This window comes from Tachysurus vachellii, chromosome 13, assembly GCF_030014155.1.
Source record: "Tachysurus vachellii isolate PV-2020 chromosome 13, HZAU_Pvac_v1, whole genome shotgun sequence".
In the NCBI taxonomy this organism is placed as follows: domain Eukaryota; kingdom Metazoa; phylum Chordata; class Actinopteri; order Siluriformes; family Bagridae; genus Tachysurus; species Tachysurus vachellii.
In genome coordinates this window covers 21,284,057-21,296,538 of record NC_083472.1, presented here as the reverse complement: position 1 = coordinate 21,296,538, position 12,482 = coordinate 21,284,057, and the positions used below count along the sequence as shown (strand labels likewise).

Sequence of the window (12,482 nt, the reverse complement as noted above, 5' to 3'; positions counted from 1 at the left end):
TAAATCCACAAATGATGCACTACTGTATATAAATGGAAAGTGTGCAGCATGATGCATGAAACAGAGAAACTCTGCAACAGAAAGCAAACAGAAAGACAGAATTAAGTGATTGAGACAGACAAGTAAAATAACAATGAATATTAAGTACATGTTTGCCACACAATGGTATCAAATATCTGTCTATTAAAAAGGGGAAAACCAGAGAGATGAACACTTTAAAGAGTACTTAAAGCAACAATTGCTAATAAGCAGAAATAAGAGCTGGTGATGAAGACAGGGTTTTAAATATAATATATAAAATTTTAAACATTTGTCATAAATAGACTGTCCTGAACCTTTACCTCATATCCAACAAATTGTATTAATTTCTTACTCAAAGAATTTAATCAGGAGATCTATAAAGTATATTTTTGGATGCATACAAATTCCTAGAAAGAGAAACAATTAGGGAAAATCTCATCAAAATGCTATGTGTGATTGAAAATGTACCTTAAACCAGAGGTAAAAAGGGATTAAGTGACTCTGGATTATGTCCTGTGCCAGGTTAAGGGCAATGAGATTGCATCCTGGCCCTGGCACCACTGACAGGCGAACTGTCTCGTTGGGATGAATTAAACATCTCATGAAAACAATCTGTTCGACCTTCTGAAAATAGCTGAGAAACACTGTGTTATATTCCCATCTCTGCAGATGCACCTGCTGGGGGAAATGTGTACACAAAGCATTTAGGCATGTAGGTGAAAACACCTCAAATTATTGTGATGTCACTCGTGGATCTTCTCAGGATTAAAGACAAGATGGACACAGTGACAGACTGAGTTTGAACCCATGACCTCCTGAGTCACAGGTAGGTCATCTGATTAACGCTTATCACCACTCACAGATACAGGAGGTGCCTCCCATCCTTAGCTCAACTCCATTATGTCAACCACAACACAGAAAGAAATAACAACAAATGAAATACAAAAGAAATTAACAAATTAAAAGAAAAATATAATAATAATAATAATAATAATAATAATAATAATAATAATAAAATTCCAACAAATGTTTAATTCAATAGAGATAATATAAAAACAAAATTATGAATACATTCAATTTAAAAAAATCAATTTTTAAAAAAATTATACAATATACTATCTTGTTTTTTAAGATATTATTATTATTATTATTATTATTATTATTATTATTATTATTATTATTATTATAGAAATCTATGTCAGAAGTTAACAGTGAATTAAGAATGAATTTTAAAAATATTCAAACAAATTATACACATTTCTTTTAATATTTGGTATAGATTTGAGCTGTATAAGAGTTAATGGGGCATGGTGGCTTAGTGGTTAGCACACCTCCAGGGTCGGGGTTCGATTCCCGCCTCCACCTTGTGTGTGTGGAGTTTGCATGTTCTCCCCGTGCCTCGGGGGTTTCCTCCGGGTACTCCGGTTTCCTCCCCCGGTCCAAAGACATGCATGGTAGGTTGATTGGCATCTCTGGAAAATTGTCCCTAGTGTGTGATTGCGTGAGTGAATGTATGTGTGTGTGTGTGTGTGCCCTGCGATGGGTTGGCACTCCGTCCAGGGTGTATCCTGCCTTGATGCCCGATGACGCCTGAGATAGGCACATGACCGTGACCCGAAGTAGTTCGGATAAGCGGTAGAAGATGAATGAATGAAAGAGTTAATGCACTGTGACAGACATAAACAATATATTAATGTATAGTATAGAAAGGTCCTTTGGTTTGAGACGATTAGTGGAAATGCTTATATTATGCATCACTATTTTAATCCAATTTAAATCCAAATAAGGAATAACTTAAAAGGTTAGAATATTTCTTCATTTCTCTAAATCTTTGTTTTTTCTTTAATGACAGTGTACACCTGAGCTGACACAGACTGCACAAGTTTGTGTAAAACCTGAAGATCCATGTTAGATCAAACCGATCGGAGTGTTATCTTATCACCTCAGAGGAAAGGATAAGACTCAAGGAAATTCTGTCTTTAGTGCAAAGGCATTAACAGGTTCAATACCAAAAAGGTTTCCATATCAAAAGTATGTGGACGCTTGATCATCACAGTGGTATGTGGTTCTTCACCAAACTTGTGTCACAAAGTTGGATCCACACTATTGTGTAGAATGTCTTTGTATGCTGTAGCATTACAAATTCCCTTCACTGGAACTAAGAGCCCCAAATTTGTTCCAACACAACAAAGCGAGCTCCATGACGAGATGGTTTGAGAAGGTTGGGATAGAAAAACTGGACCACTGACTGAACCCTAGAACTCCTCACCTGACATCAATGTCTGATCTCACTAATGCTGAAATTGTAGTGAAATAAGCACAAATCAACACAGACACATTCCAACATCTAGTGGAAAGCCTTCTCAGAACAGTGGGGTCTTTAACAACGGTTGGTCAGGTGAGACATACTTTTGTCCATAATATTTACCTCTAAAATCAAACCTGGGCAAAATTTAACACATGATTTTCCAGTTCTTTTCATACTGGGTACCAACATGTCCCATGACCTATCCTTCAATCCTTCAGCTCTGATTAACATTAGTTATGAATCAGCTATCATTCCAAAACTGAATATTCTGTATGGTCCCTTTACTTTACCCAAATATATGATATTCCTAAAAAGTTTGTATTGTAGTTTGTCTGTAAAACAGTTTTTCTTCATTTTAATGTACATTGTGGTATGGACTCATTAGAATTTCAGTATAAAATATATAGAAGTTGCATTTATCCTGAGTTTTGGGAAATATCCGCTTGAGTTTGAGAACAAAGATGAGAAAGAACCTCTTCTATGCATTAGCAACACAATATTAAGCTGATAACAGCTTATTTTCAGCCAGCTAAGACAATATATATATATTTATTTATTGTATATATATATTTCTTGGGACGATCAAATAAAAACAAGAGTTATGCAATACTTTATTTAGTAATTTAATTAGAAAAACATTTCAAATCCATGATCTAAACATGTCAGTCTTTTAATTTAAACAAGTAAACATTGGTGTACATGTGTAAATTTTGAGATGGTTATAATTAAATTGAATTAGTAAAAAAAAAAAAAAAAAAGAAAGAAAATACCCTATTTTGACCTTTGAACAAAAAATTTTGGAGGCCAAAACAAGTTCTCATTTAGTTTATAGCTGCTGTGTTCTCTTGGGTTTCACTCCCCCTTGTGGAAAGTTCTTTGGTTCCTAATGCAGAAAAATGTCTACTAGTATCCACCACTGCTCCATTCCCTCAGTTCAGAAGTGAGAACTGCTTCAGAACCTTAACTCTTTTTTTTTACAGAGAAATCTGGACGACAGTTTTATATCTGAGCAGTGTATCTTTTTTTAACATGTAAATCAGAGCATAGCACAGCAGTGCTTTGTGCATGAGTGTGCAAATTCAGCAACATTAGCTTAACTAGTGAACGACCTAAATTCAGAAGGACAGAGCACTAATTCTGAAGGTTTCTTTTAAATTAGGAGCGTTTTATGTTCAGTCAAAACGTGTGATAAGTTTCAAGTGTTTCAAGAAGCAGAGTCTAAGTCTCTGTGGAGGTATTTTTTGCATACATGAAATAATAAACAAGCATAGTCCGTTTTCGAATAAAGCTGTGACTAATAAAATAATGTAAAATGAACGGTTGTGAATTATTTTCTGAATTCATTTTGTGATATTTACTTGCTGTTTAAAGATGTAGGAAAAATATCCCAAACAGGAGAAACTATAATCCAATATTGATTTATATTCATAAATCAGCTAAAATTCTCATTGTCTTAAAATTTCTGAGAATTTCACAGTTGATGGAATTGAATGAATAAATTAATTACATTGTGTGAAAATATTGTAATCCTAGTTTATTTTTGATACACATATAAAAAAAGAAATACATTCACTAATAGTTCACAAACAACTACAGTGTTTAAATAATAATAATAATAATAATAATAATAATAATAATAATAATAATAATAATAATAATAATAATAAAGTAATTGTGATTTATCCCATGAAGGATAAACTAAGGACAGGTTTTAAAGTTTCATGAATCCTATATTGAATATCAGTATGAGACCTCAAACGTTAGCTCAGTATCAGGTCTGGTTTAATATCTTCAAATTCAACCTAAGAATCGAAATTGAATACATTCTCAGATGTGATATCTTTTGTACCTTTTAAAGTGACAGAAGTAAGTATCATATAAGACAAATATGGATTAGTCAAAACTTAGGGCACTGATATCTATATAATTTAAAAATGATATAATAATAACAAAAAACATTTTTCAGAGACAGACAATTTGGCAACCTGACATTTTTTGAGAACCTCATGGGTCATATTTTGACTCAAAATAAAAATATATAGTAAAAATCTGCTTTTGTGTACTTATACTTAATACTTACTTATATTATACTTACTTACTTAATAATCCTATTAATGCTGTTTAGGGATTAATATGGAACTGCAATGTATGAAGGTAGCACTGTGTCAGCATAAGGATGGACGTGAGTCCCTCATTCCTTTTTGTATATTTTGGGGGTTTATTGAATGGGGAGTAATGAAGCAGACTGTAATTAAACCAACTTTAAAGCCACTTTACAAACGGGATTAGTTTTCCCTGGGGTTCCTTCACCAATTCCATCATTTGCTGTAGCTAACAAATGTTTGTTTTTTTCCCTCTCTGTCTCTTCAGAAAACTGCCTACTAAAGACCAGCATTACTATAATGATGGTGGTGTAATAAATTTAGTCCCACCCAGACACGGCACCCTTGTGACTTTACACAATATACAGCAATATTTTTTTTGCAGTTTTGACTCACCTATGATGTGATCTTATCTCTCAGGCTGATTAAAAAGACTTTTATACTCATGGACTGTATAAAGTCACGTTATATAAATATATTACAATTATCATATATCCTCATCAGCACTTGTATTAAGCATCCAAAGTTTTGTGTAAATAAACAGAATGCTGTGAAACTCGTCCCTGGAAATTGTTTACTAAAAAAAGAGATATGTGAGTTTATAACGTCATGTATAAAATGATTATAACAGAGACCATTCAAATAAGGCTTAATATCCTGATTCTTCCTCACAAGTGAAATGCAGACTTTATTCTAGCTCTAGCCGAGGATGACATAAAGACACCTAACTGTATGACTCACACAGACAGAGTGTAACGCACCAAACATGGTGCACTTTTTTGATGCAGAGGAGTGTGTGCTTTTTTTTTTTAAGCATAACAATTTACGTATATACTTTCACTGACATGTTTGTGCAAGAAATGCAGTCCTTTCTTATACTGTATGAATGTTTAGATTCAGGACAAGATATTAGGATAGTAGGGCTGTACAACACGGACAAAACGAGTAGATTACTGATTACAGTATATTTCTACATGTGTTGATTGAGATATGATCACAATATATTTTTACTAAAAACATCATGAGCCTGTGACTTTTAAAAGGTTTGTATTAATTCAGATTCCAATACCGACACGCCAAATCGCACCATTGCCATGTTCTTCCAAAATACAGCCACAGATTCCATGTTAAGAAGCTCTGAGATTCCAGAAAGCTTGCAGATTAAAAGAACAAATAATAATAAGTTGTGCTCATTTGCATTACCTAAGCTTCTCCAATATTGGTGTTGCAAAATCTAATCCCGTAATAATAATGATCGATATCAACAAATAATATACATATATTGCAGTCCTATTAGATATTAATATTTGTGTGAAAATCAGCTTTGAGGATCTAAGGACATTCAGAAGTACAGATCGTTGGTCTTTAAAGCTGGATGGAGAATTAGGTCAAGTGTTTAGCAGTTCATCAGGCGCTGGAGAAGCACTGATTGCGTTTCAGCTCTGTGTCACTGAGCGTCTGGTTCCTCTCTCCTCTCTCTCCGCTGTGGATCTGCTGGTGCCGTTTGAGGTACTCGATGCGACTGAAGCGCTTGCCGCAAGCACCGCACTCATACGGTCGCTCGCCAGTATGGATGCGTTGATGTCGCTCTAGGTTGCCCAGACGGCTAAAACTGCGTCCGCATTGTGGGCACTGGTGTGGTCGCTCGCCTGTGTGTACCAGCTGGTGGCGCTCGAGAGAGCGCGAGTGTGTGAACCGTTTCCCACAAAGTTCACAACGGTGCGGCTGCTCGCCCGCCTGTACGCACTCGTGGCTCTTCAAGCTCCAGGCGTGACTGAAGGCCCGTCCACACGCCGAACACTGGAAACGTTCCTCGGCTAGCGGACACACGTGTTCAGCCAGTTCGGATGCAGAGTTAAAGCCACCGCCACACTGAGGGCAGAAATGCAGTAAGTCCTCGACCTCTTGTCCTGACTCCTCCCCCTCGTCATCTCCTTGGCTCCTGGGGCCTATCTCAGCAGGGCTGGCTTCATGTGTTGAGGGAGCAGGGTCCTGCTGAGAGCTGCACAAACCATCCAACCCTATAAATTCCACACTGTCGCTTCTGTCCACTGCATTAGACGGACTGGTTAGTACAGACTCTGCCTCCTCCCTCTCACGCTCCACCTTTAAGGCTGTTTCTAGGCCGCTCATCTCGTCACTGCTCTTTGTGGGTTCGGCTGACAGACCGGGCTGCTCCCAAACATCACCCACAGCTGATCCAGGACCGGTTGAAACAGGATCCAAATCTTCTAAACACAAGATGACTTCAAATGTAAGGACAGTAAAAAGCTCTGGTTCAATGTATCTTATCTGGGTATCTATCTATTTATTTATATATCATCTTACTTTATTAGGGCACTGTGATTAAACAGGATCATTGTGAGACAACCACTTTTCAGCATAAAGCTGCCAGTTTCTCTTTCCCACACTAAGCATGCAGCTATACGCTTTCTCTTACCGACACACTGCCTTGTGGTGCTCACCTTGAGCTGTGTTGCTTTCAGTCTTGCTCATCTGAAGTGCCTCCTGCAGCAGCCTCACAGACTCACACCTGTAGACATCCTCCTGATCAAACACAAAGAAATATCAGCACATTGTATTTAGATACACACACACACACACACATATACATATACATATATATATATAGAAAATATTCAAGGATTATTGCAGTGATATATATTGTATTAATCTGTGTCTTGATGTTGCTGGTCATCTATCTATCCATCAATCACAAGTGAGATACAATTAAGACATTCGACCTATGAACTGGCTTCATGATTTCATCTTAGTCAAGAATCATTTGAACAAGATCAAAACTAGACTTTTTTTTTCAGAATTTCGGAATGATAAACAATCCAAAACAATGTGTATTTTTGTCTGTACAAAAATGTAAGAATTCAAAAACAGATTTTGAAAGGAAATGTACTATAGGCTAAAAAAAATTGTTTATCTTATCTAACCATATCTTAATAAATAAATAAATAAATTTTATTATTCTCAAAAAGATTTTGATTAACAAAGTGTCGAACTTGGGAGCTTTAAAAAGAGAGACTTAGACACAAGAAATAGAGCTCCAAAGTTGATGAAAATGGCTGTTTTCTGTGACTCGTAATGACGGGCTCTTATCGTTATAATCGTTATAACATGGTCTGTATAATGTGTACCATTTGCTGCCGATGAAGTGCACAACACAATGCAGCTTCATTGCATGCATAATTAACAGAATGCACAATAACTGATTGGCACAATAATGGCAATGTTTGCCTGGAAACTGACCAGCCAACAAAGTGGCATCTACAGTAAAGTAATAACTTTATTACAATAAAGTAATAAATATGGTGAGCTAGTTAGTTAGTAAGTGCAGTGTTACAACTAAGGCGATTTAATAAACGTATGATTATTATCTTTGGCAAACAATGTTTCATAACAGAATATCAGTAATTTACTGTTGAATATTTCAGTTATCATGTAGATAGTGGGTTTATGAATAATTCACATATGCTATAGTTACAGCATTGTGGTATCATTGGTATGTCTGTGACTATATACTTATTTACATATTTATCTGTCTGGCTAAATGTCTCTTAATCTATCTGCCTATCTCTCTATGTTTCAGTATAACAGCATTTCTCGTTTATCCTTGTTTATCTTGCTGCACTTTCCTGTGTATTTGTTGTATGTTTGCACTCATGTCACATTGTTTTGTATTTGCACTTCAGGTAGTCATGGTCCAGATGAAACATTTTTGCTCCAATGTATACAAATTATATAGAGGAATTACAAAGTCCCACTTGACAAACGCAACTGGCTTCACAAGTTTGTGTGAATTGGAGCGTCTCTTGTTTTGGCTGCTCCTGCTTTGTTTCATTCCTTACTCACGGTTCCCTCCTTCCCTCCCTCTCCTCATCATACACTCTCTCTTTCTTTCCTCCCTCCCTCCTGCCATGCTCTCCTTATCTCTCTCTGCATCTGCTTCCTCGTCTCTGATTGGCCGCTCACCTCCTCCTTAACGGTGGCCACCTCCTTTCTCTCCCCAGAGACGTGTCTCCTCTCCTCCTCCTGCTCCTCTCCTTCCCCTGCGGTTGGTGGATGTGTGTTGCACACGTCCCTCCTCTCGTCCCTCCTCTCATCTCTCACTCCTCCAACACCCTCCTCCCACACGCCACCACTCCACTCCTTAGCCTGCTTGCCTCCTGAAAGGGAGGGAGAGAAGATCAGGAAGGGGGAGGGAGTGAGACAGCCAGACAGAGGAAAGGAGAAGAACAGAGAGAGGGAGAGGGAGAGGGAGAGGCAGAGGGAGGAGAGAGAGAAAAATGAGAACTGAGGAGCAGGTCGCCATTACACTCACTTCCTCAGTGCATTTTGGTTGCATTAAAAGCCAAAGTCAGACGTCCACCAGCACTCATTAGTAGTAATGAACTTGTGCCTGTGCTTACTAGATTCCAGCTTGCGCTTTTTTGCACAGCCACTCTCATCAGGACCGAGCAGGCCGGCTGCGCGCCGACTGGCCGCCCAAGCGAGCCCGTACTTCCGCTCGTTCCTCAGCTTGTTCTCGGTGAGCCTCAGGCGCAGTTTCAGAGCCTCGTTCTCCTTCCGGTTGAGCGATATCTCCACCAGGTAGTCGTTCACCGTGTCCTCGAACAGCTTGGTGATCTCGCACACAGAGGCGCGCACCAAGCTGTCCATCACGGCCGTTAGATGCGCCTGGAACGTCTTCACCGAGTCCGCCATGGCGCTTTACGCACGAGCACTGCTAGGAATAAGCACACACACTACTCACTCCACTGCATTAGATTATCTACACTTACTATATTCTCTCTTAAAGTGCATCACAATTATTAACACTTGTCCTAATGCAAACAAAAAGAAAGATTTTCTGGGGAAAATTTTACACTCGTCTTGGATGAAATCAACCCCAGGTGAAAAGTTGGAACTAAAAACAAACCCTTATCATGCAATCTTACAGAAGCTGTCATATATATTTCCTACTCTGTTAATCAAACGCTCCTTATTTACACTACAATTAAACCAGCATTCATTTGCATTCGCCTTCCAACGTGCACATAACTCCTATTATTATTACTGTAATTACTATAAATGAACAACTTCACACACACACACACACACACACACACACACACACACACAGCTTTTAAGAAAGACCGCACAGTTTATCTCTATTCTATACACAACACTCTTCCCATCAACTCCACACACACACACACACACACACACACACTAAGTTTTTCTAACCCGTTCACACAAGTATAACGTTACACCAAAAAGAAACCTGGCGTTTTGCTCCCCTTCAAGTCTCAACTCAAGTGCTTTTTAATTCTCGCCTACGATATCGGCCGTATCCTAAAACCCTACTTCATCCTTTTCTAAGTGCCCTGTGTGAGGTGTTACATAATGTCTTCTACACCCTACGCAGTGCACACTATCTCCTAATAGAGGACAGTTTGAGATTAAACCCTTTTTTCCTGACATGAGGTTGTGCGCATGTGCGGCTTTTATACCGTAAACACCAGAAACCGCCATCGTTTTTGTGTAGAACTAGTTCATTTCTATTTTGCTTATAAATGTGTACATGTACAAGAAATACAACAACGAATAAGAAGGAAATGCATAATATCCGAAAAAATGTTATTTTAATATTTTTATTATTTAAATGTTTGTTAGATGTTCTTGTCATTTATTTATCGTTAGTATACAGACCAAAAAAAATGACTCGACGCAAGCACTTGTTTTATAGCAAAAAATAATGAATAAAACAGAATAATAAACTAAGATTTTTTTTTTGTTAAAAAATAAATAAATATGTAATATAATAATAATACTACTACATTTAAAAAAAGTTTTATTTTTGTATTATGAATAGTTTTTTTTAATGTACATTTAAAGTTAAATTCTGCTAAATTAAACCTCAAACCTGTATTCAGATATTTATTCTTAATTCCTACATATGAATTGTTTTACTTCGTTTTTCGCTTTCATTTCTAAAGTTTACGATAATTTGATTTGACGTTTTTATTGTCCAATAGGCGAGTCACAAAATCCAGAAGGCGGGGCTTGTATGAAAACGGGTGGGATAAAGAACGTGCGGGACAAAGTCCACGGCTATTCACCTTAACTGAACTGTTAGATTTACAGTGCATCGATTTAGTTATTTTCTTCAATTCTACGGTATTTTTTAAGGAAGCTTGTCACCATGCCGATGTTCGTGGTCAATACAAATGTATCGAAAGATGCAGTTCCTGCCGGATTACTGTCTGAAATCACCCAGGATCTTGCTAAAGCTATGGGGAAACCACCCAATGTGAGTAGGAGCTCGTGCTCATCTGTATAGGGCAGAATGCACGCGTCAATAAACATTAGGAATTATGTTAACTAATGATTTCTTCATCTCACAGCCTTCACGGGTCTAAATGGATCATTTCATGCCATTGAACTCTATTATCATTCAGTGTGTTTGTTTATTAATATACGCATGTTACTTGAAGCCTGATGTTTGTGTTTCTTTCCCCAGTACATCGCTGTGCACATCATCCCTGATCAGATGATGATGTTCGGGGGCAAAACAGACCCTTGTGCCCTCTGCTCCCTCCACAGCATCGGGAAGATCGGAGGCTCGCAGAATAAAAATTATTCCAAACTGCTCATGGGCTTGCTTAATAAACACATGGGGATCGAACCCGACAGGTGCACACGCACACAACACGTGCACATGCACACGACACACGCGCACGACACGTGCACACGCACTGATCGGTTTACTACAGAGTTTGGGTAGGTTGTAAGTCGTGAGGGATAAAACTTGGTCTTTATTTCTTTTATACCACAATTTGTCGTTTAAAAATTATATTAGAATATTTTTTTTATCCATTTATAGTTACATTTAACGTTTTATGAAACAAAATCAACTACTTTTATGAGACAAAAAACATGATCAAGCTCATGGAAAACATTACAGAGAACCTGGAAAGTGCAAACTGTCCTAAAGATTTTCATGTGGTGGAAAAGTTATTATTTCAAAGCACTAACATTGGAGACTCCTTTCTATAAATGTTAAATAAACACCTCCTTACAGAATGGTGCACCCTACAATAGTTTTACAGTTGGCTTTGTTAAATAACGACACGTTCATTCTTGTTATTAGGTTCAGATTATGTGCGGCCTTCGTACATGTCCCCGTGCATGAGCTGTTGCTATAGAAATGATAACGCATTAGAACAAATGTATTAATATAATCCTGTTAGAGAACATTAATTAAAACCTTCTAAACAGTCAGATTTGTTTAGATTGTTGATTGTTGTTGCTTTTCAGGATCTACATCAACTTTACCGACATGGATGCAGCAAACGTGGCCTGGAACAACTCCACCTTTGGTTAAAGGATCTGGATTTTCTCAATACAGCTATGCATTCCTTCAAAAATAATAAAAAGGAGAGCACTAGTCTCCTATAATTGATTTTTCCCTACACAGCACTTAACGCAATTGTAGTTCATAATGGTTACATGAAAAGTTACTGTTTTTTTCCTGATAAGATCTTAATGTCACTTTACAAGCCTTGTACAAAAAAAGACAAAATAATAAAAGTATGCATATGAATAAACCTGGACACTGCTGCCTCTCATGTTTTGTGATTGTGTGTGTGTCGTATTTTGGCAGGTATCACATCAAAGGCTTGATTTACATATACATTGATTTTATATATATTTTCCTCACGTGTCCCCACACTTGCCTGACCGTAGTGTAACCTGGTGAAGTCTTGTACTTCATCCACTTTAATGTTTAATGAGTTGTATCCTCTGAGATGCTTTTCTGCTCACCGTGTTGGTAAAAAGTGCTTGAGCTACCAAAGCCTTCGTATCAGTTCTCCCCAGTCTAACATTTCTCATCAACAATTCATTTCCATTTGTTTGTTTTTTTAAAGTCTATACACCAAGGTCAAAGACACTGAGATGACACCTCCCCCCATCTATTCTTAGATCCCACTCTTTACATCCATGGTGAGCAGAATGGCATTTCAGATACAGCAACACATCAAACCTGAGTGTCACTA

General features: G+C 37.5%; 2 protein-coding genes across 6 annotated transcripts; one reads left to right on the top strand and one right to left on the bottom strand.

The window, feature by feature from the left end:
- Nucleotides 1-4,527: 4,527 nt before the first annotated feature.
- On the bottom strand, nucleotides 4,528-9,851 carry si:dkeyp-121d2.7 (zinc finger protein 436). Of its 5 annotated transcripts, none has more exons than XM_060885515.1 (5): nucleotides 9,707-9,851; nucleotides 8,853-9,169; nucleotides 8,416-8,609; nucleotides 6,897-6,978; nucleotides 4,528-6,662 (listed from the first exon to the last, which is right to left on the bottom strand). In XM_060885515.1, exons 2-5 carry the CDS (start codon nucleotides 9,145-9,147, stop codon nucleotides 5,839-5,841), a joined length of 1,395 nt encoding a protein of 464 aa, XP_060741498.1. In that variant the 5' UTR covers nucleotides 9,148-9,169; nucleotides 9,707-9,851; the 3' UTR covers nucleotides 4,528-5,838. The 5 variants fall into 5 exon arrangements, with proteins under 5 accessions (XP_060741498.1, XP_060741500.1, XP_060741499.1 ...); XM_060885517.1 differs by having other exon boundaries at nucleotides 8,853-9,166; nucleotides 9,707-9,778; XM_060885516.1 differs by having other exon boundaries at nucleotides 9,670-9,767.
- A 636-nt stretch (nucleotides 9,852-10,487) lies between these two features.
- On the top strand, nucleotides 10,488-12,038 carry mif (macrophage migration inhibitory factor). The gene is made up of 3 exons (XM_060884963.1): nucleotides 10,488-10,735; nucleotides 10,946-11,118; nucleotides 11,743-12,038. The coding sequence occupies exons 1-3, from the start codon at nucleotides 10,628-10,630 to the stop codon at nucleotides 11,807-11,809; spliced, it is 348 nt and encodes a 115-aa protein (XP_060740946.1). The 5' UTR covers nucleotides 10,488-10,627; the 3' UTR covers nucleotides 11,810-12,038.
- Nucleotides 12,039-12,482: the final 444 nt, after the last annotated feature.

What these genes read in the sequence shown, in the direction of transcription:
- si:dkeyp-121d2.7 (XM_060885515.1), bottom strand. Translation starts at nt 9,147, where the DNA reads ATGGCGGACTCGGTGAAGACGTTCCAGGCGCATCTAACGGCCGTGATG. An exon ending in AAAGCGCAAGCTGGAATCTA is followed by an intron (nt 8,610 to 8,852) that starts GTAAGCACAGGC and finishes CCTCCCTTTCAG; the next exon opens with GAGGCAAGCAGGCTAAGGAG. An exon ending in TGGCCACCGTTAAGGAGGAG is followed by an intron (nt 6,979 to 8,415) that starts GTGAGCGGCCAA and finishes GTGTTTGATCAG; the next exon opens with GAGGATGTCTACAGGTGTGA.
- mif (XM_060884963.1), top strand. Translation starts at nt 10,628, where the DNA reads ATGCCGATGTTCGTGGTCAATACAAATGTATCGAAAGATGCAGTTCCT. An exon ending in CTATGGGGAAACCACCCAAT is followed by an intron (nt 10,736 to 10,945) that starts GTGAGTAGGAGC and finishes TTCTTTCCCCAG; the next exon opens with TACATCGCTGTGCACATCAT. An exon ending in ATGGGGATCGAACCCGACAG is followed by an intron (nt 11,119 to 11,742) that starts GTGCACACGCAC and finishes GTTGCTTTTCAG; the next exon opens with GATCTACATCAACTTTACCG.